This window comes from Vigna umbellata, chromosome 9 (genome assembly GCF_029865625.1).
Source record: "Vigna umbellata cultivar VRB3 chromosome 9, Vumbellata_1.0, whole genome shotgun sequence".
NCBI lineage: Eukaryota > Viridiplantae > Streptophyta > Magnoliopsida > Fabales > Fabaceae > Vigna > Vigna umbellata.
The window spans coordinates 37715548-37740552 of record NC_142173.1 but is presented as its reverse complement, the minus strand read 5'-3'; the positions used below and the strand labels follow the sequence as shown (position 1 = coordinate 37740552).

The 25005-nt window shown below is 32.7% G+C and overlaps 3 protein-coding genes and 1 pseudogene across 4 annotated transcripts; 3 read left to right on the top strand and 1 right to left on the bottom strand.

Moving 5' to 3' along the window:
• Nucleotides 1–3382: 3382 nt before the first annotated feature.
• On the top strand, nt 3383–5418 carry LOC148193450 (protein transport protein Sec61 subunit gamma). Its single transcript, XM_088098110.1, has 3 exons — nt 3383–3551; nt 3647–3762; nt 5190–5418. Exons 1-2 carry the CDS (start codon nt 3458–3460, stop codon nt 3760–3762), a joined length of 210 nt encoding a protein of 69 aa, XP_087954236.1. The 5' UTR covers nt 3383–3457; the 3' UTR covers nt 5190–5418.
• Nucleotides 5419–8312: 2894 nt separating this feature from the next.
• On the top strand, nt 8313–11360 carry LOC148193449 (uncharacterized). The gene is made up of 5 exons (XM_088099424.1): nt 8313–9134; nt 9165–10262; nt 10347–10570; nt 10656–10913; nt 11003–11360. Exons 1-5 carry the CDS (start codon nt 8424–8426, stop codon nt 11358–11360), a joined length of 2649 nt encoding a protein of 882 aa, XP_087955550.1. The 5' UTR covers nt 8313–8423.
• Nucleotides 11361–14175: 2815 nt separating this feature from the next.
• Nucleotides 14176–19211, top strand: LOC148193448 (indole-3-glycerol phosphate synthase, chloroplastic-like; annotated as a pseudogene).
• A 941-nt stretch (nt 19212–20152) lies between these two features.
• Nucleotides 20153–22635, bottom strand: LOC148193447 (WEB family protein At2g40480-like). 2 transcript variants are annotated; one of them, XM_047304418.2, is made up of 2 exons: nt 22109–22635; nt 20153–21854 (listed from the first exon to the last, which is right to left on the bottom strand). In XM_047304418.2, exons 1-2 carry the CDS (start codon nt 22325–22327, stop codon nt 20394–20396), a joined length of 1680 nt encoding a protein of 559 aa, XP_047160374.1. In that variant the 5' UTR covers nt 22328–22635; the 3' UTR covers nt 20153–20393. The 2 variants fall into 2 exon arrangements, with proteins under 2 accessions (XP_047160374.1, XP_087954211.1); XM_088098085.1 differs by having other exon boundaries at nt 22103–22634.
• Nucleotides 22636–25005: the final 2370 nt, after the last annotated feature.

The window sequence follows — 25005 nt, the reverse complement described above, 5'->3', positions numbered from 1 at the left end:
AGATTTAATAAAATAGTTGAATATTGGTGAAAGTAAAAACAGAAATTAAAAATTTACAGAAGGACAAAAGAAGAATGGGGAGGTGCAGGGAGCATTGTGTGGTGGTGGAGGGAGCAACTCTCAAATAATGAATCCCAGAGAGTTACTCCGTCCACCACCCCAACTGCTCCCAACACCTCCCCAGATTTTTTCTTATTTCAAAAATATCTTAGGTTATAATTTTTTAACTTTTACCATTTAACTTTATTTACTTTTTTAAAACTCTAATTATGCAGCACCCACCCCCTTACTTTCTCTCTTCCTCTCTTCTTCACACAAAGAACCCACACCCCTAACTTTCTATCTTTCTATCTTCCTCTCTTCTTCACACACACAAAGCCCCCACCCCCTTCCACTTTCTCTTTGTTTAATCTTCCCTTGTACATTTTTGTGGTTAAAGCTTCTTTCTTTTTATTCTTTTTGTATATATGTTATGTAAATGGATGTATGTAATGTGTTGTGTAAGAGGAAGAAGAGAAACGCGAAGACTTGAACGGATGTGAGAAATCTATTCAGCCTTCAACGGAGCTTGTGATCCGTCTATGGATGTCAAGATTCGTTGAAGGCTGGACGGATTTCCCACATCCGTTCAAGCCTTCGCGTTTCAACTCTTTTAATTTTTTTATTATTTTTAGTTTATTAATTTTTTTTTTGTAGATTTTAATTTCTGAACATTGTAAGTGTTCATTTGTGTAAATTTTACATAATTTAATAATTTTTGTAATATTTTTATGTATAAAAAAATTGTTAAAAAGAAATCCTTGAAAGAGAAAAGTGAAGGAGTAAGGGCTATAGAATTAGAGTTTTAAGAAAGCAAGAGGGTGAGAGATGCATTGTTCAATGCATCTTGATTGAAAAAACTTTTAACTTTATGACAAAATGGAAATGGAGAGATACAAAAGCAATGTGTTGATGGTGGAAGAGTAACCCTCAATCTTAATTGTCATCGTAATTGCCTAAACAAACGACCTAAATTCCTTGATTGCACAACTCATCCTTTTCCACCGTAAAATAATAATAATAATAATAATATTATTATTATTATTATTATTATTGGTTGTGAAATCATAAAAAACTAAATAATTAAGAGGAAATAATAATCGTAAAAACAGTGCAACGTGTCCATGTTTTTTTTAATTGTTTGCATATAATTTTATTTATTTCAATAAAAAATTACTCTCATCTCTCCTCAGTTATATTAAATCACTCGGACCTCTTTCAATATATATATATATATATATATATATATATATATATATATATATATATATATATATATATATATATATATATATATATATATTTAAAATATTTAAATCTGACATGATACAAGTAGTAGGATTGAATCTTCATCAATAAAAGTTAACATTTAATGATAGTTTTTTAGGTAAAATTATGTTTACATAGGATAGGGTTTTGACTAATAATTTAAAAAAACGAAATAATATATTTAAATTAAGAATAAGTTTAATGTATAATCTAAACATAAAATCATTATTATATATAGTTCACTCTCCACGCGTTATAAAATAATTTAAGTGAGTTTTTCTTTTCCTTTATACATGAATAAATAATATAGAAAATTGTATCATCTTTAATCATCAATCACATACTTGTTTACGTCTCTATTCGCAAGGTAAAAAAAAGAACGATAAATCTCACAATGAGATTAGGAGATAAATTGACTATAATTTAAATAAACATTAAAAAGATTAGAAATTGAAATTTCAAAATAGAAAAGTTAAAGAATGTTTTATATAAAAAATTAAGAAAATATTTTTCTTATAAATAAAACATGAGATGCCAATGTCCTTTTATGAAAAACATAAGATGTTTGAGTGTTATTTATTAAAACCACGAAGAAAGTGAATGTTTATTTTTAAAAAATATAAGATAAATGTAATTTTTCAAAAACATAATAGAGCTACGTCTAAATTTTAAAGTATAGGAAATGTTATTGTCATTTAGTACAATTTTAAAGGAAATGAGTAGTATCTTGAAATAAAATTTTATTTGTCTTTAAGAACATCTTTAATTTAATATGAGTATTAGTAAATGTCTTAAACTTAAGAACATGTTAACATGACATACTCAAAGTCTTAACATTGAGACATTGTTGTTATACAATATATTTGATCTTAAAAACAAAAATAAATTTTCAATACTAACATCTTGTCTTAAAAAATAATTTAATTGTCATAACTAAATATCAATTTAATGTTAGTATTTTTCAAGTTAAAAAATTAAATGCTAAGTTTGTATTTTTCAATATGCTATATGTCCCCCATTAATAAAGGCATAAACACTTTGAGTTTGTATTATATTAAAATTCCATTAAAAAACCTTTTTTTTTTTGTGTGAAGAGTCTGTATAATCTAGTATATACTTCTTTGTTTGACAAAAAAGTTATATAAAAATAAAGTATGAAACAAAAGACACTTTACATATGTTCCTTATGAGTGTGATTATCTATAAAAATGTTATTATTGTGGATAAGTAAGAAATGCTCAACAATTTTTATAGATTCACTAGCATAGAAAAGAAAGAAAAAATGTCATCACGCCCCTTCTATAATAACTGTAGACAATAAGTAATGTAAAATAAATGTCACTTTTGTATTACTTTCTGTACAAAAGTAACACATAGCATATTGGTTCGTATTGTAACTAAGTATGTCAATTTTCTACATAAATTGTCAATCAAATCAATGTCAAACGGCCCTCCATTCTCTATATCAATCACATTTACATCAATTTTAAAGCTAACGTAAAATATTTAAAATTAAGTAATGTATAAAGTTTTTGTTGTATTAGTTTTATTTGAAATTTTAGACGATTATAAAAAATAAAAAAGACAACAATTATTGAATCTAAAATACGCATGTGAAAAGGAAATTACATCCAACTCAATTACACTTTTCTTTGTTGGATTGAATTATTAGTTATTAAAACAATAAAATATAATATATAATATTTATATATACAAAATCCATAAAAAAATAATATTTTGATTTTATTGTAAAATTGTAAACAAAATTATAATGTGATTAGTTTTAAACATTGAAAAAGAATTAATAAATTTATTATTTATAATAATTCGTCAATGTGTGTATACGTTATCATATCATCTTCATGTTGTTTTTAAAATTTTGGCTCACTTAACTTTTTCAATATTTATATTTTAAGTTATTAAGCATTAATATTAATATTTTAATTAAAAGTGTTTTTCTACATCTTTTTAAAAAATTTAAGGACATATTAAAAAAGTGATTTTAAATATTGATAATCTAGACTAAGAAGATATTCTTAGCTTCCTTATAAATTAAAACTCCTATCCTGTCCGAACAAAAAACATCAACGCCTATTTCCGTTCTCGTTTCCAAAGTTGGGAGACAGGGAAAGAGTGTGAGAGAGAGAGAATGGACGCCATTGATTCCGTCTTCGATCCGCTCAGAGAATTTGCAAAGGACAGCGTGAGGCTCGTCAAGCGTTGCCACAAACCCGATCGCAAAGGTTAAACCCTAATCCCAATTACGTTTCTTCCATTACGATCCGATTCGAATATCTGTGCAGTGGATCCTGATTTTTTCATGCATTTTGTATTTTAGAATTCTCCAAGGTTGCAGTGCGTACCGCAATTGGTTTCGTGGTGATGGGGTTTGTGGGGTTTTTCGTTAAGCTCATTTTCATTCCAATTAACAACATTATCGTCGGATCTGGTTAGGTGAATTATACTACTTCATTCAAAAATGTTTTTTTTTAATTGTTTTTTATATGCTTCTTTCCGGCTATTTGGATCTCTCGATTTTTTTGCGTGTAGATTTTAAAATAATCATTTGAAGGGCTTGTTTGATTGGTTAGTCAATTGGGAAGAAGTATTGCTTCAGTTGTTAGCATTATTTTCTGGTGATTGCGAGTAACGATTTGATATGATGGTTTGAAGCGAATATGGCTTCGATTCGATTGGATATCTAAGGATGAGTGAACAGTGGAGATTTTTTGTGTAAATTCATGTGTTTGGAAATTTTATAATAGCTCAGACAGTTTTCGTTCTATTGATTGATTGATAAGTGTAAGTGATGAAGTAAATTATGTTTTTTTAAGTAAAACTGAAGTCAAATAAATAATTTAGTCTTGAATGGGAATGGTTGAGTTCTTGTTCGATTGAGGTTCTTTTTATGCATATGATGATGTGAATGGGTTTACGATGACGGCGACAAAGTTATGGACTTGAACCTTGCGCATATTACTCAAACTGTCCACCTAACCCACCACCACTCCATCCACTAAGCCGACCTTACTGGGTTTTGTTTATATTCACATTGTACAAATTGAGATCAACCTCTGTCTGTCTTCTGTTTTTGCCCTGATCATATAATTGTTTAGATCAGATGGCATTGTAATAAAGGGCGGGGGATTCCCTTCTCAAGTATCTTCTTTTTAGAAATCAAAATTGACACAGTATTTGGCCTATGTATAAGAGTATGCTTGTTGTCTTTTATCTGTGCTTCTTGATGGAAGTTCAATATAAATTAATGGTTCATGGAGTTTTGAGGTTGAACTGGGTTGAATGACAAGTCAACCACATTTTAATGAACTTTATGATCTCTCTATTGGTTTTTAGGGTGAATAACTACTAGTTTTTACCTTATCATAATGCTTGCCATTTGTTAATTGGCAGGTGACTTTATCATCTTTGACTCTGTTATGTTCTATGTTTCTCTCGCTTACTTTGAATGGTATTGCTTTTGATGTAAAATGTAGAATTTGTTTGAAGCGCCAGAAATAATTTTTTGCATTGTAATACGGCTTTCAAAAGATAAATTCCACTGCCGTTAGTTTTAAAGGAATATACATGACGATAAGGTGCTACGATTTCATATTCAAACATCTTAGTGGGGATTACTTCATGGGTACATGTATAAGATTATGCATATCTATCCCCTCAGTAGCAATTCGAGAGTATTTATCAAATAAACTTTTATTATGGGATTTCTACTTTCTTTGAAAAGGCATTTTTAGATAGTCTGGTTTTTGTAATAATTTTAGTTTATTTTGTCTGTTTCGAGATGATGGCCGTGTTCTTTATGAAATTGTCTTGAACAAAGTGTGCAAAATGAATGATAAATAAACCTTCGGTTTTCTCCACAGGTTAAGGGGAACTGCAATTGCCTCAGGACTTCAAGTTATCAAGAAAATGGAGGCTGAAAAATCCCCCATGAATAGATAATTAATCTTTTGTTATATTTCATTTTTGGTTTTTCCTTATGACTGGAAAGCTATGAACGTTTGTGCTTATCTTCTGTTATATACCTTCACACATTGTTTTGATTTAGGATAAGGAGGAAAAAGGAATGGTGAAACTGTAGTTTTGTTTTTAGACGGTTATAACTGTTTTCTTTCTTATGTGATCAGTTCATGCTTCAACAGTATAGTTGCCTAAGAAATACTTTCCTGTCTCAAATAGTATTTTCTTAACAAAATAAATTCAACAATTTCTTTATAAGTAATTAGAAGTAGTTCATGAAGAACTATTTATATTGAAAAGATCAACAAATTTTTTATTAAATTAATATCACGGTGTTGGTGAAAACAAACTAAAAAATTATTAATCTCATTGGGAAAACAATTTTCCTTTCTCCTTCGCAACTAAAGTTGATTATCCTAGCTACCCGAACATGCCCACACTTCGGAGCGTCTCATTACATGGATGAACATTCACAACCTCTTTGTTATTTCTTTAATATTAAAAAACTCTTGCGAATTTCTATTTAAACAACATTTTCATACATAAATAACTTTCATAATGAATTCTATTAAAGTTACGAGTGGCAAAATGGACAGTCTGGCTTGTTTTAGTCTGGGTTGATATTGGTTTACTGAAAACGGGTGGGTTGGGTTGGACTTCTCTGTCAATTAAAAATAGATTGAAACTTAGAACCCGGTTTAGAGGATGGCAGGCTAGTCTATCAGTTTTTTATTTTTTGTTATATACATATAGTTTTAAAACTTGTATGTGTAGTGCAATACCTTTATGATGTATTCAGTGACATTCACATAATGCATTGTTACAAAAATAAAAAATCTTAACTGGACATATAAGTACTTGTACCAATGAAAATTCAGAAAATTTGTTCACAGATGACAATCATAATCCTCAAATATTACTAGCAAAGGTAGAAGTTAATACATAATAAAAAACTTCAACTTTCTTCTTTTGCCACAAGCCATCTACCTGAAGGAGTTTCAACACAAAACTTTCACTTGAACACAAATAACAAACTCAGGATTCAATATATTCATAACATAAAAAATATTTCTTCTTTCAATTTTCACTATTTTCCTTTTTAGGGTTATTAGATGTATCATTAGAACAACTTCCCTTCACTCTTCTATCTTCATCAACATCATCATCTTTGGAATGGAATTGAAAAAAAGAAGTTAGAATATAAAATTATTTATGAAAATTAAAAAAATTAATAAATTTTAAATTAGAGAAGTTACTATAATCACAAAATTCATGTTTTTAATTGGAAGTACAAATTATTGTTTCAACCTTTTTTGACAATAGACGACTTCTATACTTCTTTAAAATCCTTAAACCAATGTTGAAAGTAGTTCAAATGCAATTATAGTAATTGTGATACTTAACAAGTCTAGCTATGGTTGACAAATCTGAAAAACATTGACTATTATTCTTCCACCATTCAAGAACACATATACTTTCAATAATATCAATGTTCAATGTTGACTCACTCAAGTATATATCAAGTTGGTTCCTCTCCATTTTAGCAATCGCCTAAAGCTTGCATTTTTTTCATTTCCTAATATAAAAAGTGAAATCAAAGTTTAATTTATTGTATAATAATAGTAATTAAATGACGAGAAAATAATATGACTTACATAAAAAGAGATTGACTATGATGTTGACAAAAATCATGCATTCGCTTTAGAACAAGGGAAGTCTCATTCTTGGAACAATATTCAAAGAAAAGCTTGTATAATTTTTCTTTCATCTTCTTTAACTTTACTTCTCAAAGGATCTATCTTCTCATAACAATATCCTAATGTTTCTAACTTCATCATTGGATCTAAAATTTCCCTAAATGTAAGGATAATATTATATTTATCATAGTATTTATCAAACTACGCCATTATTTCAGCCATATTTTTGACAACTCCATCTTTATCTTTTAAACATTCCATTAAAAGGGTTGGGATGTTCCAAACATGTAAAAGGTACAAGTTCGATGTAGGGTAGCTAGAAATCATTTTTATAATTTCATTAGATGGTGACATAAAAATATATATTTTTTGTACTTTTTTTTTCAATTTCTCCTTAGACAAACAATACTTATAATTCTAGTCAACTAGGTGTAAACTTCCAAACACACATTAGTATTTAAGAGCACTTTAAAGCATAAAAAAAAGTTGAGCTTCACCTAGTAGGAACATCTATACATAAAATATTTTAGGTTTAATACCCAATGTTGTCCCCACTTTGGTTCGGAAATCTCAATTTAGTCCCTTTTTATAAAACTTATTGTAATGTATCCTTACTTGTAATTATGTGAGTCTATTTAGTCCCTTCCGTTAAATAGAGGCAAACGGAGTTAATGGGCTGATGATGTGGCAGTAGTCACTGATTAGGTGTCAACACGTAATTGAGATTGTGCTTACGTGGTGTTAGGGCACATGATTTTAAAGTTAGGGCACCTAATTGGAAATTGGGGGATAAACTGATTTGGGGTGATTTGTTGCAGATTAGGGCATTTTGGTGTGTGCGAAAGAAGACAGAGGCAGTGATCGCGGGAACCATTAAGTTTAAGAGAAAGCATTTGTCAGTGGACGACCATTCGTGGAGATCGTGTTGGTGGGGTATCGAAAAGCGACTTTCGAAGGTGCGTTTATGGCAGGTTTTATAATGTGTTGTGTTGCTTTGGGTGTGGTCCCCCCAGAAGTTTTGATTTTTGTATGGTTTGTCTGTGTTGTGTGCCCCATTGTCAGTGCATTTGCTTTGTTTCTGTTGCGCCATTGTCGTTGTGGTCCCCCATGATAGTGTGTGGTACTGTGTTGTGGCATTTTCTTTATTTACTGTGATAAATGTGGTTTTGCTTTGTTTGAGTTGTTTATGGTCTGTACAGTGGTATGTTTATGCTTTGTGTTTTGGTTAGATATCATTTGGGTCAAGGGTTAAGCATAGATTAACTGTGAACAATTTTTATATTAGATAATATGGCCAACTCAGACATTGAAGTCGTGTTTCACCATGGAGGGAAATTTGAGAATAATGGGACATTTGGATATCACTATGGTCAAACCACAACTTTAAAAATAGACCCTGACCGATGGAGTTATTTTGAAATATTAAGCATTCTAAAGGAGATGGGTTATAAGAATGTAAAGGACTTATGGTATTCATTGGGTCGTGGTCCTGTATTAGAGGATTGTTTGGAACCTTTATTAGATGACAAGGGTGCTTGTCATCTGATCAATATTGCTATGTTGAATGGTGAAGCTCACCTTTATGTTATACATAGGGTGTGTGAACCTGAGTATCTTCTGCAGTTGGAATACTTTTTTGAACCCCAAATTGATAGACCTAGTGGTGAAGGACAAGTTGAGAGAGAGAGTGCTGATTTGCAAGTTGATAGACCTAGTGGTGAAGGAGAAGTTGGGAGAGAGAGTGTTGAAAAGGAAGTTGAGATAAAGATTGGTGAAGCAGATGTTGAGGCAGTGGGTGAAGCAGAGGTTCAGACAGTAGCACCTAAGGTAGAACCTGAATCAGAAGTTGATCCACAAATGATAGAAGTTGAGGTTGATGTACAACCTGAGGTAGAACCTGATGTAGAGGCTATGGTAGAAGTTGAGGTTGATGTACAACCTGAGGTAGAACCTGAATCAGAAGTAGCCCCACAAATGATTGAAGTTGAGGTTGATGTAGTGGGTGATGTAGAGGTACAGAGTGATGTTAGTGTGGAGGCACAGGTTGAGGTACAGGATGTTGGTGTGGAGGCACATCTTGAGGTACAGAGTGATTCAAATGCTGAGGGAAATGATGTGAATGTAGACGTGCAGTCTGATGTGCAGTCAGAAGTAGAAGGAGAGGTAGAGGGTGAGGTAGAGGGTGAGGTAGAGGGTGAGGTAGAGGGTAATGGAGTAGAAGCTGATGAGTATGATGTTAGAAGTTGGAATGGGTCCGAAGAGGATGTATTGAGTGACCATGGAGATGAAGTGGGATTCGATATTTTTGAAGCTACTAATGAAGTTGAATTTGGTGGACCTAGGGGTTTATCTGATAGCGATTGGGAATCCGACAGTTTGAACAGTGTTGTGGAAAGTGATAACACAGATGATGACAGGGATGACTATGGGGATTTTGGTGTTTTTTCAATGCCCAAAACTATGGAACAATATAAATGGGAAGTGGGCACGTACTTCAGTGAGAAAAAAGATTTTACAGAAGCTATAAGATCTTATGGAGTAGAAAATGGTAGAAAATTAAAAGTTTATAAAAATGACAAAAGAAGAGTGTGTGTCAGATGTTGTGGGGCAAAAGGGAAATGTCCTTGGAATGCATATTGTGCATATAAGGCAGCTGAAAAAACATGGCAGCTAAGGAAAATAGTAGACAACCACACTTGTAGTAGAGAATTTAACATTCGTTTAATGACTTCAAAATGGTTGAGTGGAAGGTTAGAGAAGACTATGAAAGACAATCCAAATATTAATCTATATAACCTCCATAACAAAGTTTCTAAGAAGTGGAACATTGGTGTTTCTCGGTCCACAACGTGTAGGGCAAAAGCAATGGCTTTTAAACAAATAGAAGGTGATTTTAAAGAACAATATAGAAGAGTGTATGACTATGCCAATGAGTTGCTTCGGTCAAATCCTGGTTCAACTGTCAAAGTTCATGTTGAACCTAATGAGGACACTCCAATTTTCAAGAGACTATATGTGTGTTTCAAGGCCTGTAAGGACAGCTTCGTGTCTTGTAGGAAGATTATAGGTTTGGATGGTTGTTTCTTAAAAGGGAAATTTGGAGGTGAGTTGTTAACTGCAGTAGCAAAAGATGGGAATGACCAAATGTGTCCTTTGGCATATGTTGTTGTGGAGGTGGAGAATAAGGACAGTTGGAGTTGGTTTCTACATTTCCTCATTAATGATCTTGGTGGTGTGGAGATTTCTTCAACCATCACATTTATGTCAGATCAACAAAAAGTGAGTAACTTACTATTGCAATTTTTTTTTATCTTTTAAGCCTTCATGTCTTTTATTTTAACTTGTATACCTTCATGTCAATAGGAACTTTTACCAGCATTACAAGAACTTCTCCCTGGTGTGGAGCAAAGGTTTTGTGTTCGGCACATCTATGCTAATTTCAGGAAGAGGTTTCCTGGCCAGATTCTAAAACGTCTACTATGGAAGGCAGCAGCATCAACACACCCTCAAACATGGGAAGCAGTGATGAGAGAAGTTAAAGAGGTGAATCCAGACGCCTTTAAATACTTATTAGTCATTCCACCAAGGTATGTCAATCCACATGCCATTGTTCCTATTAATTGTTCTTTGTTTTCATAGCTGATATTTTGCACTTGTTATTTGTGTAAGTAGATTTTGGTCACGGTCAAGGTTTACAAGTAATGCTGTTTGTGACACCTTAGTGAATAATATGTCCGAAGAATTTAATAGTGTAATATTACATGCAAGAGGTAAGCCTATCATCACAATGATGGAAGACATTCGTCTGTACCTCATGAAGAGATGGGCAACAAATAGAAACAAAATAAGTACATATGAAGGTACTATTTGTCCAAAGATTAAGAAAAGATTTGACAAGGATTTGCACTTGACTAAATACTGGATCCCTAGGTATGTTGACATCACTACATTACCATTTGACTTCTTTATGTATTCAATTTTGTACTTTAAACAGTGATTTGTGTTTTAAAAATTTGCAGTTGGTCAGGACAAAAATTTTTTGAGGTCAGACACATTTCAATGATGAGTGACAAGTATGTGGTTGACATAGATAAACTGGAATGCAGTTGCAGAAAGTGGACTTTAACAGCTATCCCATGCTGTCATGCACTAGCTGCCATGACATTTATCAACATCAATGGAGAAGACTACGTCCCACATTGGTTTACAAAGTCAACCTACCAAGAAACATACATTCCAATCATCTACCCTGTCAATGGTCCTCAGCTATGGGAAAAGACTTCTCAGCCTGATGTTTTGCCTCCAAGTAAAAGTGTGTTGCCTGGTAGACCAAAAAAGAAGAGAAGGCTAGAGGCTTGGGAGCTAAAGAAGGATTAGACACAACTCAAGCAAAATGGAACTCGTAAGAGATGTTCCATATGTAGACAGCTTGGTCATAAAAGAAATAGTTGTCCACAAGCTCCTCCAGCAAACCGAACTCAATATCAATCAACTGAGCAAGCTGAAACCCAAGCTGAACAAAGTCAGCCAATTACTGGACCAAGTCAGCTTACTCAATGCGTTTTGGAACAAACTCAGCCATCTACAACACAAGTTTAAAAGTGATTTAGGACTGACAGTATGTTTAGGTTAAGTATGTTTAGCTTAAGTGATGGCTATTTTGTAATCAAAGACATGTATTTTGTTAACTGTCAGACGTGCATTTCAAGTCCACTTCGTAATTCCAATGACAGATTTTGTTTTCTTTATGATGTAATTATGAATGGTGTTTGGACCTTTGGCATATCAATTTCAATGACAGATTTTGTTTCTATGTGCATTTAACAATTCCAATTTCTCATTATATTTTGATCACAGCTTCTGTTTTGGTGTTTGATCACAGCTTTTGTTACAGAACTATTTTTTTGGATTAAAACAATGCACATATACTTCTTCCAATCACTGAAAGTCCCTTCTTATACAGAACTCTCTTTTTGGATTACAGAACTCTTTTTTGATTAAAACAATGCACATATCACTCCTCATTTTATTGCCAGTTACACACCACTTCCTCATTTTATGTTGTATCTATCAAACAAAATGTAAATTCAAACCATAATTTCAGATGCTTGAATTCAAATTTCACATTCATTTCATAACATCATATTACAATTTGCCCAAAGTGCTCTTCACATAAACTATCTAATAGAACACATCATGGACTTTTAAACAAAATACATAGAACAATAATGTTAATGAATCCCAGAAAACATATCATTGTTATTAACATCTTCTCCCTTTTCTGACATTCCCTAACACATTTCTCCAGGCTATTAATCTTCCTCCTTTGCCTTCCCTTAGTACTAGCAGCATCATCTACGTAATCTTCATTAAGCCATTTAAAGAAATTGCATCCTTGAAGTTCTTCATTTCTTGTCCGCTGTTCAAAGTATCCAATCACAAAATTTTCATTAATAACTAAAAATAATTTATCACAAACATTAAACTACAAACCTTGTAGTTAGGGCAGCCCCAGAATTGTTTCCCCTCGTTCTTAACTGTTTTTGCCACTCTCAACACAGCAGCCTCCCCACAATGGCATATTTGGCTTCCAACCAATCCTCTGGATGAACCACCACGAGAGCTCCCCCATGAGCAAGATGAACAACCGTGATTCGAAGACATTGCCAACCCCAAAGCGAGACAACCACTGAGAACGAAGAAGAAGTCGTCAACCGCGAACCACCACCAACCACTGACTTAAGCACAACCCGTAAAGAAGAACAACACGAATGACAAGATGATGAACAACAACACCCACAACTGCTCCGTGTTCGCAATGTACGTGAAGAACTCCAACTCCAGTTGCCCTAACTTTCTTTCTATTCAATGCACCTAAAGAACTCCACCTCCAGCTCCCCAAATCAATTTATCCCCCAATTTCCAATTAGGTGCCCTAACTTTAAAATCATGTGCCCTAACACCACGTAAGCACAATCTCAATTACGTGTTGACACCTAATCAGTGACTACTGCCACATCATCAGCCCATTAACTCCGTTTGCCTCTATTTAACGAAAGGGACTAAATAGACTCACATAATTACAAGTAAGGATACATTATAATAAGTTTTATAAAAAGGGACTAAATTGAGATTTCCGAACCAAAGTGGGGACAACATTGGGTATTAAACCAATATTTTACTCATCAATGTTTGCTATTTTTTTAAAACATTGTTTAAATTTCATCATTCTACTTATTAACATATTTTATGCTCTCCGTAATATGATCAAAAACATCACCAACAACTTTCAATCCTTCTTACATAGTCAAGCTTAAAATGTGTGTATAACAACACACATGCATAACAACATCACTCTTTACCGTATTTCTAGAAACTAAACTTGCACTAGGATTCAGATAAGTAATTAGGATTAGTTGATGAAGAACTACTTATATTGAAAAGATCAACAAAATTTTGATTAAATTAATATTGAAAAAAAATTCAACCATATCTTGTACCTTCATTTCTTAAAAGGTTATCATTAATAAAACCTCAAATCATTTAATGAATTATGAATTTGGTCAAAGACCAATATCCATTATATTGTAATTGTAATTGAGACATTCTCAGTATCCTAACTCTAAAGAGAATAATAATTTAGATATAATGATTAACTCTCACCATATTTTTTCAATAAAATTGAGGTCATAACACATTTTAAAATAATTTTAATTCGGTGAAATTGAAATCGTTAATCGTTAATTATATTAAAATAAAATCAATAAATATTTAATTTAATGTATTCATTGCATTCATGAATAATTTAAACTCGAAAGTCTAGAATAGTTCCTCACCTATTTTTCAAATTAACAATTGTATTCCTCACTTAATAAAAGTGGAATCCTTTTCCCCACGTATACAGAAGAATACACAATAAGAAAAACCAACAATAAATGAATCATTTTATTTCCTAATCTTCTCACTTTCAAAAATGAATAATCTCTTAAAGAAGTATGAATATTATGTAAATTTTTACTTATTGTGTTTTCTTTTTCTAATTGCTTTTGTAAATTTAATTTTTTTATGGCACATCTATTAAATTTAAATTTGTATTGATGATAAATCAATATGATAAATTAATAATAGGTTATAATTCTTGCATTGCATTGCAATTAATTGGGTAATTTTATGCCATTTTTAGGTCTCAATTTGTCAATCCAATCCCAACTGGTGTGTGCTCTGTTTGGCTCAGAAAAAGCATGAACAGGGTGTGCCATCGGAACTGAATTTACGCGCACGTGTTGAACGCGAAAACAGTCTTCTCCGTCAAATCAATATAACATAGATAGACGGTGTGCTCCCTTCAACAACTCTTTCATTTTGATTCTCGTCTTCCTTTTATCACTCCCTCATTCTTTCCAGCGTTACCTCCTTCAATGGAAGGTTTGGCTTCTCTCAAGGCTCCCTTTCAGGCCACCCCATTCCTCTCTTCAAGACCCAAAACCTGGGATCTTCAGACCCAACTCAATTTTTATAAAAGAAACTCCTTTTCAACATTTTCAGTTCGGGCCCAGGTGAGTTTTTTTTTGGCAAATTTTTTATCTTTTCGCAACATTTTGGGGTGTCTCCTCATGGATTAGTCTGGGTCTCTGTCTATTTTTGTTTTGGGAGTTTGGGCTCACTGAGAATGGAATACATGATAGGGATTCATTTAAGAATGAATGCCGAATTTATTTACAGGGAACTCTTGTTGATTTGCCATGTGGGGTTTGGCTTATGTGGTGTTTTGGTTGGGTGGAGTCCAATGAGCTGTGTGGGTTAGGGAAGTATGGTTTTTGTTCATTTGGAGTGAATGCAGAATTTTATGTTCTGAGGAACTCTTATTATTTGCCATGTGAGTTTTGGATTATGTTTTGATTAGGTGGTGCGTATGTGGGTCAGGAAAGTAGAATTTGGGTTCAATTGGGGTGTAGAAATGCTGACGTTTATGTTATGAGTAATTCTTACTGATTTGTGGTGTTTTTATTAGGTGGAGTCTACTGATGGTTCTGCTGCAGTATCCTCATCTGGTGAATCCGTGACAGAGGCTCTCAAGATTAAGGAGTGGGAGGTAGGAATGTTGGAAAATGAGGTTGCATCTAGCCAGGGCATAAGAATAAGGAGAAGGCCACCATCTGGACCCCCTCGCATTATGTAGGACCCTTTCAATTCAGGTTGCAGAATGAGGGCAATACACCTCGGAACATTTTGGAAGAGATTGTGTGGAACAAGGACAAAGAAGTCTCACAAGTATTATGATTGAATTGTTTTGTGCTCTATTGTTCTTAATATAAGTTATTTTTTAACAAATGGATTGAATGTATTACTGGTGACTGTGATTCTCAGCTTAAAGAAAGAAAGCCCCTCAGTGTGCTGAAGAAAGCTCTCGAAAATGCACCTCCTGTTAGGGATTTTATTGGTGCTCTAAGGGCAGCGAATGAACGAACTGGACTGCCGGGGTTGATTGCTGAAGTGAAGAAGGCATCACCAAGTAGGGGTATTTTGAGAGAAAACTTTGATCCTGTAAGGTTTCCTTGCCTTCCTTTATGATTTTTACAGATCGAATTGTTTTCTCTCTACAACTGTAACCTTTATGAAGTTGTTCCTGGTTTTTTTTGGGAAATGTTTTAGCTGGCCTGAACTTGCTGACACCCATTTCGTGTTGTTGGTTAAAGCTAGTCCGTTCATTTTTTTTTTATTTGGCTTCCATGAATCTTCTTGTTACAGAATACATATTTGATCCAAGACAGGTCTACGTATCAATTTCTTCTCCTTTGCATCTTAAACCTTTTGCTTCCTTGAGTAATTTTCTGTTTACCCGTTTGATATTCATGCTCATCAAAATAAATTTCTTCTAAAATCTTTGTCTCCCGGATTTTGCTTTTACTATTATTGCATTTATAAAGTCAATCCCATTATAGTTGTTAAACTTTGTCCTCACAAAACAAGGACCTGCTGTGATTTTAATGTATCAGGAAGATGTTATGTTTTATCACTAAGTTGAATATCTTGGTCTTGGTGTTTTTTGTATCTCTGAATATATCATGACCCTTCAAACAACTTATCCAATAATTTTGTTGGTTTTTCTTTTTCTTTTTCTCTCTTTATGGTATATTCAATTGTTTGAGCTGTTTCTGTGTCAGGTTGAAATTGCTAAGTCTTATGAGAAGGGTGGAGCAGCATGCCTAAGTGTTTTGACGGATGAAAAGTATTTTAAGGTAAACCAACCAACGTGGAATTGGTTGTTATGTGTGTACTGCTTGATAATATTTGGTTGCTTGAGTACTGGGAGATTCTACAGCACAATGATAACTCACTCTAACTTAATATTGGTCCAGGGAAGCTTTGAAAATCTTGAGGCAATAAGAAAGGCTGGAGTAAAGGTTTGTTTTGTGATTTGTAAAGTATCTGATATTGTATATATTCTACCATCTAATGCCTTTTATAGACCACGTTGATGACTCTAGACAAAATATGCAGTGCCCTTTGTTGTGCAAAGAATTCATTGTAGATGCATGGCAACTGTATTATGCTCGAACTAAAGGTGCAGATGCTGTCCTTTTAATTGCTGCTGTTTTGCCTGATCTTGACATCAAATACATGATTAAAATATGCAAGATACTTGGACTGACTGCACTTGTTGAGGTAAAGTTGGCACTTTTTATTTGTTTCCTAAATCTGTTCAACTGCAGCATTAAATTTTTTTAAGCATTCTGATATCTTATGTTTAGTATGAATGTACCCATTTTTTGTGTAAACTTGGTTCTAAAGCAGGTCATTTATAATTTTGAATAGCGTAGTTGTTATAATTATAAAAATAGGGAGCTGACTACTTACAATATAAACACAGAACCCCTTTCGCATAATGATTCTGTACTTGAAAGCAAGAAATAAATTTTGATAGATTTACAAATATAGAATCTATAGATTGACTATGCCTTTGTTGGAACCAGAAATTTCCAACGTAGCTTCAATCAAAACTTATGGATTGTCATGACTGATTCCGTGATCGCAATACCTGATGGACAGAAAGATTTTTTCACATTTTATGCTGTTTTGGCAGGTCCACGATGAGAAGGAATTTGATCGTGTTCTTGCAATAGAGGGTATTGAGCTTATTGGCATTAACAACCGTAATCTTGGTATGTCTTATCCTTTACTCTCCACCCCTTGCATTTTTTTCTTTTTGATGAAATGTTATCTGGCTTTTCTCGAGCTTGTACCCTAAATGGAATGTAGTTGTAATTATATTATGCAATTTATCTTTTAATTTACAGTCAGTAAAATCCTTTTGGTGTTTGATCAGCTTGTTTTCCGATACCTCTCCATTTGGATGTGCCTTTTATTTCTAATTTTGCTTTCATTTTCTGTATGATTTTTCAAGTTTTCTACATTAATGTTCTTTGTCTTTCTTATCCTTCTACATGGATACATGATCACTTAAGTCCTATCTAAACCTTCTTACTACAAACTTTTAGAACTCTTAAAACTTTGAAGCACTGCAATTACTTTTATCTGCATACTTTCTGCTATTACTTCACCTAGCAACACTTTTCGTCACCCAAGTTTTTTAAGCCAATTAAGTTCCTATTTTTTTAATCATGCAAAAATTTGGCCCCTCCTTCTATTTTGTTATATCTGAAATCTTCAAATTATCTTTCTCTTCCTTCTAAATATTTGAGGGTTTATGACAGATTCAGGAAGTACAATCATTTTACAAATTAGAATTACAAAAGTTTAGGGGCTTTAAGGATTTTGTAGGGTGTGAAATTAGGATTTGAAGAGAGAAATATTTGAGATTATTATTTTATTTTGGTGAAATTTAGTGTTTTGTTCGGTTAGTTTTGAGTAGGAAAAGGTTTTAAACAATTTAGTTAATTTACATTGCGAAGGTCTCAAGTAGAAAATGAGAAATTAAGGATTTTAGGTAGAAAACATAAATGGAAGGACTTAACTAGACAAAAAAATTTAAAGGGACCAAAATCCAAAGTAAAGGAAATAAAAGTGGAACTAAGTTTTTTTTTTCTTTCTCAAGCACAAATACATGTTTGAAAATATTAGTGATTTTGTATTTTGATTTTATCTTTCTGTTCCAATCTCTTTTTGTGATTGCAGAAACATTTGAGTTGGATATTAGCATCACAAAGAAGCTTCTTGAAGGAGAGCGAGGCAAAATAATCCGTGAGAGAGACATAATTGTACATGGCCTTTCCTTTCCTTGCCTTTGTTTAGAGTTACTCCCTGTTTTCCTATATAATATTCTCGTTTTGAAAAAGAATTGGTTTCATTTTTTTTTTCATTTATATTATTTCCAACTTTATTTTGCATTAAAATTTGGTTGGAGAGGAAACTGAAAAGGGTATAATAATGACTTATTTAAAACTGTCTTGAAAATAATAAATTAAATGTTTTCCTTGAGTGAAAGAATCTTAAAGGAATATTATATAGGAACTGAGGGAATATTTAAAAGAAACGTTGTTTTTGGTATATTAAAATGATGCTGATGATCATATGGTTTGTTCAGATGGTTGGAGAATCTGGTCTATTCACCCCTGAGGACATTGCCTATGTTCAAGAAGCAGGGGTCAGAGCTGTAAGTATTGACAATGTCATATCTTATCAATAAAACACCTAGCAAATTGTAATTGAAATTGAATTTCATTAAAGCATGCGTTCTCATTCTTAAACATGAATTTAAATTCTTTGCGGCGTTTATGGTGTTGTCCTTATGTATTTTGAAGGCTCAGCAGAATGACAGTACAAAAAACTTAGTAAACAATCTGGATTAAACATTTGTTTCTTGTTGATTATATTTAGTAAAATTTTCTACACTTCATTGTGAACCAACATCAACAGGTGTTTTATTACTCACCCCAGCTACAGTAATACCCTTATGGTATCAAACTCATTGTTTCACCATTTTTTTCACAGATATTGGTTGGAGAATCCATTGTGAAACAAAGTGATCCTGGCAAGGGAATCAGCAATCTCTTTGGCAAAGATATATCTATCTGAGTTGAAGTGAAACTATCTTCAGATATAGGCATTTGAGATGACTGATTATGATAAAGTTCTTGATTTGATGCCTTTATGTACCAAATTATCACAATTTTATCATCGGGAAGCATGTACCAAAAGAAACTTTGAATGTTAAATTATAGTTTCCTCCTAAATAATATATATCATTAAGGCAATAGTTTGGCGACAGTTTGTGTCATTAACTTTATTTTTCAGTCAGTTTTCCCTAAACAAATTCAAGTAATCATACTTAAATTTGTATGATATAAACGACAAAGTAGTGTGATAACGTCGTTATCACTGTTAGATAGTATGAAATTATTTCTTATAAAATTTATGAGTTCACACATAATAAAGCTCAAGAAACGGTAAAAAGAACAACAAAGTTTCTTATCGTACATACTGATCAGAATGATAAAAAGATACATAAAATGGTGACAGTACTCTTATTTATTTAAGTACTAACAACTATCAACAAGTAACTAATTCATAACAAATTTTCTGCACACCCAAGTGGAAGTGATGAACACTACTTTTGTACGTAATTTTGTGTACAAAAATTTAGCCAAAGAGGCACTTTTGACTGTAGAAAAAGTAGTCTTGGAAGTTTTTCATGATTGTACATTCACCTTGTTAGTATAACCAAGTGAGTAAAATTTAGTTAAACATCATAGGTGAAAGAAACAAAAAGAGGTAAAAGAAAAATTAGTTAAATCAACTTATCCCACCTGTGATACTCTACACAATTGCCCATTTACAAATGCTTTACATGAAATCTTTCGAAATTGGTGTTATTGAATATATAAACAAAAACTTTTTTCTGTGGCAATTATGCTTTATGATTTACATATATCCAAAATCTAATAAATCACAGAACATTTGTTTTCAACAATTAAAATGAAGCAAAATCTGGAAAATGGAGTAGTAAAATCATGCATCTAAGTAATCATTGTTATAGTCTGTTATAGATGCGTTTGAGTTATTCACCTAACATTTGATGAACGGTATTCCATATTTGATACTTATCTTCCACTACTAATTAACTGCGTATTGGTCAATCGACATCTCAGTCTGTCATTATCATCAACGATTCAATCTTAACAATAAACATAAGTAAAATCCACTAGCCCTGTTAAAACTGAGCAAGTTGTATAAAGTAAGACAATCACACAACAAAAACATAGTTTACAAAATCAAACAACAACAACAACAAATATAGCCTTATGCCGCTAAGTGAGGACTTTACAAAGTTATACAAAAGAGTCACAAATTCTATGACTTATAAAAAGCAGACGTAACATATGAATAAAGAAAGAATGGCAAAATACTGATGCGATTTGTGGATATTGATCCATGCATAGGCCTCAGGATTCATGTCTTCTTCTTACTTCGCTTTCCCAAGGGGAGTGATATTTGGATGAAACTGAACTTTTTCCTAGATGCTATGAACTGCTTTTGCTTTTGATTACTCTTCACATCTTTCTCGGGTATTGTCGGCAGAGTTTGATCCTCCTTCAATGCTCGAAGCATTTGACTCAAGGCTACTGTCTGTCCAGAATGCTCTTGCATATCCTTTGTTGTAGTACAATCTTCAAGAACTGGCTTTTTGCTAAGTACATCTCTCATTGAAACTGAAGACCTTAAGGCATGCTTCGGATCATTGTTAGTTGTAATTGATCGGATTACATCTGGTAGAGGAGAATCTTGACAAATTCCAGCTTGATTGAACATGCTGCTCTTAGTCAATGTCTGCCCTTTTAGATCATTCTCAGGAATCCATCTCCGAAGAGCCTCTTCAGCAGCAAGCTGCTTTATGTTTGCACTTTCAACACTATTCAATACCTCAGTCAAGACTTGTTTGCTGCGTAGAACTTCCTCTGTTGCTTCCTCAAACTTTTTCAAAATACCCAGTTTAGAAATGCCTATTTTGTCAATTTGGAACTCGGAATCTGTTTCCTTCTCCAAGGTTGACTCTTGAGGAAACTGAACTACGGGATTTAGAGGAGAGCACTCCCCTAAGGCAAAAGTCACTTTCTGATGTTCTGGAAAAGAAAATTCAGATGATATCTCATGGCAACAAAGAGCCTCAATTTCAGCAAGAGCAACGGCTTCTGCCGCCATTGCAGCTTCTTCCATCTTTTTAGCTGCAAACCACCTCATCTCAGCAGTCTTAATACTAAATCCATTCTCACCAAACTCAGGCAAGGGCCTTAAAACTTCAGAGCTTCTTGTTTCATTCATTCGATTGCACTGTCCAGTATCAAATCCAAAGCTCCTCCCACCATTAAGGGGATGGTGACACGTGCAACCTGTTCCTACAGTAGCTTCAGGAGGATTAAACCCTGCTTCTGTTTTGGTTACTTCTTGAGTAGAGACAGCTGCAAACTTCGATGCCAGCTTCTCTCGTGCCCTCTCAACAAAAAGCCTTTCCTTCTTCATTTTCTTATTTAAATCTTCAACAGAGGATTGTATCACTACAAGATCATTAATAGTTTTACCAAGACTTACTTTAGCTTGTCTTAACTCCACTAAGAACAGATCAGGTAAAGGTGCACACTGACTCGAACTTTGCAATGTCTGCTCTTCATTGTTGATACCATTCTCACAATTTCTAGTAGCAGCTCCAGCTTGTTCACATGAATTCTCACCTCGAGTTGCTAAACAATTCAATGCTTCTGATTGTAGCTGCAGCTTCAATTCCTCCAAAATTGCTTTGGTAGCTCCCAGTTCTTCAAGCACATCAAGTGTTTCGAGCTCTTTCACTATCAAATCCTTTTCTAACTTTGCTGCTTCTTCCTCCACTCTCTTTATGTCAAAGTCTTCAACACTGTTCTGTTAACGACAAACTTCATCATCAGAGAGTAAATCACCACAGGAATAATTCTAATTCAAGAACTGCCCTATACTAGAACATAATGCCACCAATAATTATAGTAAATGGTAAATAAAGAATAACACCATAAAGCAGAACGTAGGCCAGCACCGGCAACATTTTCAACATGCACCAACAAAAATGAAAACTGATAGCGAAACACGTTCATTATTCAAAATAAAATCCAAAACAGAAACAAAAAATTTACACGAGCCTCTCCAAATTTGTAAAAGCGTGTCCAAGGCCCGGTTCCTTCAAAACGGGTCACCGCTTCCTTGACAGACGCAAACGGCGGCGAAGTATCAATTTCAGCTCTCAAACCAAACCTTATAATCCCCGGGTTCTGACCTGACCCGGGTACAACACCAGGCTCGGGTTTCACCCTCGAAGTTGCCGGGAAGCCGGCTGCGGCAAGTTTCCGAGTGTCGGTCATTGGCACAAAGCTCAAAGCAAACGCGGGTTTCAGAGAAGCATCGATAACTAAAGCCACATAAAGGTTCGAGCTTTGAGCTTTTTTGGTTACCCATTTGTGTGATTTATTGCAATACCGAGGATGAAGGAGGAAGGGTGCGTGATGATGGTGTCGCGGGGCCGAGTAACGAACCGGGTCGAAAAGGGATGTCGGGTCCACACTACTAGAAGAGTAACGGGGAAAGCGGAAAGGGAAAAGGAGACCGGTAGCGGAAAGCGCTTCTATTGTGCTTTTCGCGGTGGGAGATAGTTTGGGGATGGTGACGTGGATTTACGGTGTGGGCTTGGTGTTATTGGTTGGTAGAGGTAAATATCAAGGGCTGTGATTAATTGTGGTGAAGTGTGGCCAATGAAGAAGAGCCACGTTATGGATTTAGGTGAGGGTGAGAATGTTGTGTCGGTGAGCTTTGCCTTGATTTGGAGCGAGATTAGCGGTCAGGGAAAAAAGTGAACTAGATGCCTTAAAAATGCAAAACGCGGTTAATTAATTTCAAGTCTAAAAAGCAGAAAAATTGTAAAATATCTACAAATTGAAAAATGTGAATTTGATCTTACAATTAAATTAGATACGTTAAAGTTACCATTTATTTCTGTGGATATATTCTTTTTAGGTGGTAGCTGATACTGTACACACTCACTTCAACTCGATTGATAATTGATGTTCTTTTACTGTTTTTAAGATCTGATAAAATCATAATATCGATAATTTTCCTTTTAATTATTTATTTTTATTTTTATGTCTAAAAATACTTTTAAATTTTCACTTAATTTTTTACATTATATTTATATATAAATTATTAACAAAAACATCACAATTTCACATTTTTTCTGCATTTTATATGTTTTATATTTATTTTTAGTTTTGCAATATTTAGATTTAATTTCTTTTTGTGTTATTATTTGTTTTTCTTTTGTCTTTCAATTAATAAATGGGTTAATGCGAGCCTTAATTTTTCAAATTTATTGTAATTTTATATCTTCACTCTAAATTGACTTTGCAATGTCATGATTACTTCAATACCACTAGAAAAAGTGATTGCCTCAAATTATTAACCAATTCTAATTAAAATAATTCTTTGAAGTTAATTTGGACATAAAGGAACAACTTGGATCAGAGACAAAATTAAATCATTTATTAATACTAGGAAACAAATTTCAATAGTGTATGTATATTTAAATATCATAAAAACTTAAAAAATTTGACTATAAAAACTAAATATAAGTTGATGTGCTTATTTGTATATAAAAATTGATTCAAAATTTTACAATAATGGTATTATTACAGTTTGATCGACGGACGGACGATCGTCCTATTCAGGTCTTCTCCTAATATCGATCGTTTGCGTCTCTTTAAAAGTTCTCTTCAAATCGATATGTGTTTGACCTACAGAAAACACTCTAACCCTGAAGTCAGATATGCTTCACAAAAAAAAGTCTTAACAAATTGAATTATGTTCAATAGAATTTATAATAATCAAACCTATTAATTAATTATTATTGACCGTTAACATACGTGTTAATCATCCATTAATGATTATTATCACATTAATTAGCTTTTAACTACTTTTAATAGTTTTCTGTAGGGAACGACCATGCCCCATCAGAAATTAGTTGGCATAAACGTATACATAGTACAAGTACTATCTTAACTTTAATCATTGGTATATATTTGTAATTAATTACACACAATATACAACTCTATCATATAATATAACTCTTTTAAATTTTAACAACCAAATATATTAATTTCAAAAATTTTATGGTAAATAAAAACAATATTGAGATGAAAGTGTGAAAAACTAAAGTGAAAATTTCTAACAAAAAAATATAAGAAATGGGAAAATAATTATATATTTACTAATAATATGGCTTACTTAAAAATTTAAAAGTAATTTTAAATATCAAAATAGTATTAAAAAGTTAAGCTAAATACTAAGATAATAATAATATGCTTAATTAAGTATGAAGTCGGTTGTAAAATTTTAATTTTAATTAAGTCTTCATTAAATATATTTAGTATATTAAGTATTTAAATTTTGTATAATTTTTAATTAAGTTTTGTCGTTTAATTATTTTTAGTTAAGTGTTATGTAATTGTTATTTTGTCTATATCATATTTATTTATTTTTACATATTAAGAAATTATATATTTTATTGTTAATACATAACGATATTGTCTTAGTGTAAAATAATAAAATTTTTATTATTTTAATTTAAAACATGCCAGATAGTAAAATTATTAAATTTTTTGTCCGCATTATCTACCACAATAAAAAAAATTGTTATTGTAACCACCGTTGATATAAAAGACAATATTAGTACCTTGTAAATCAAACATTTTTTAATATAAAATCTTAAAATAACTTATTATTTTACATTAATAATAATATCCTTTAATATTAATATTAAACTTCACATCTTTTAACATAGGAAGACAAGTAAGTAAAATATAAGATAAAATAATAATCAGATTGAGTGAACGAAAGAATTAAATGATAAAAAACTAATTAAAGAATATAAAATTTTTGAGTACATAATAAACAAAAAATTAGTATAAACTTACTTAAAAATGTTAACCTTTTATAAAAAAGGTGGTGTGTCTTTGGTGAAGTTTGTGGTGAAGTCCCTTGTGGAGTTTGT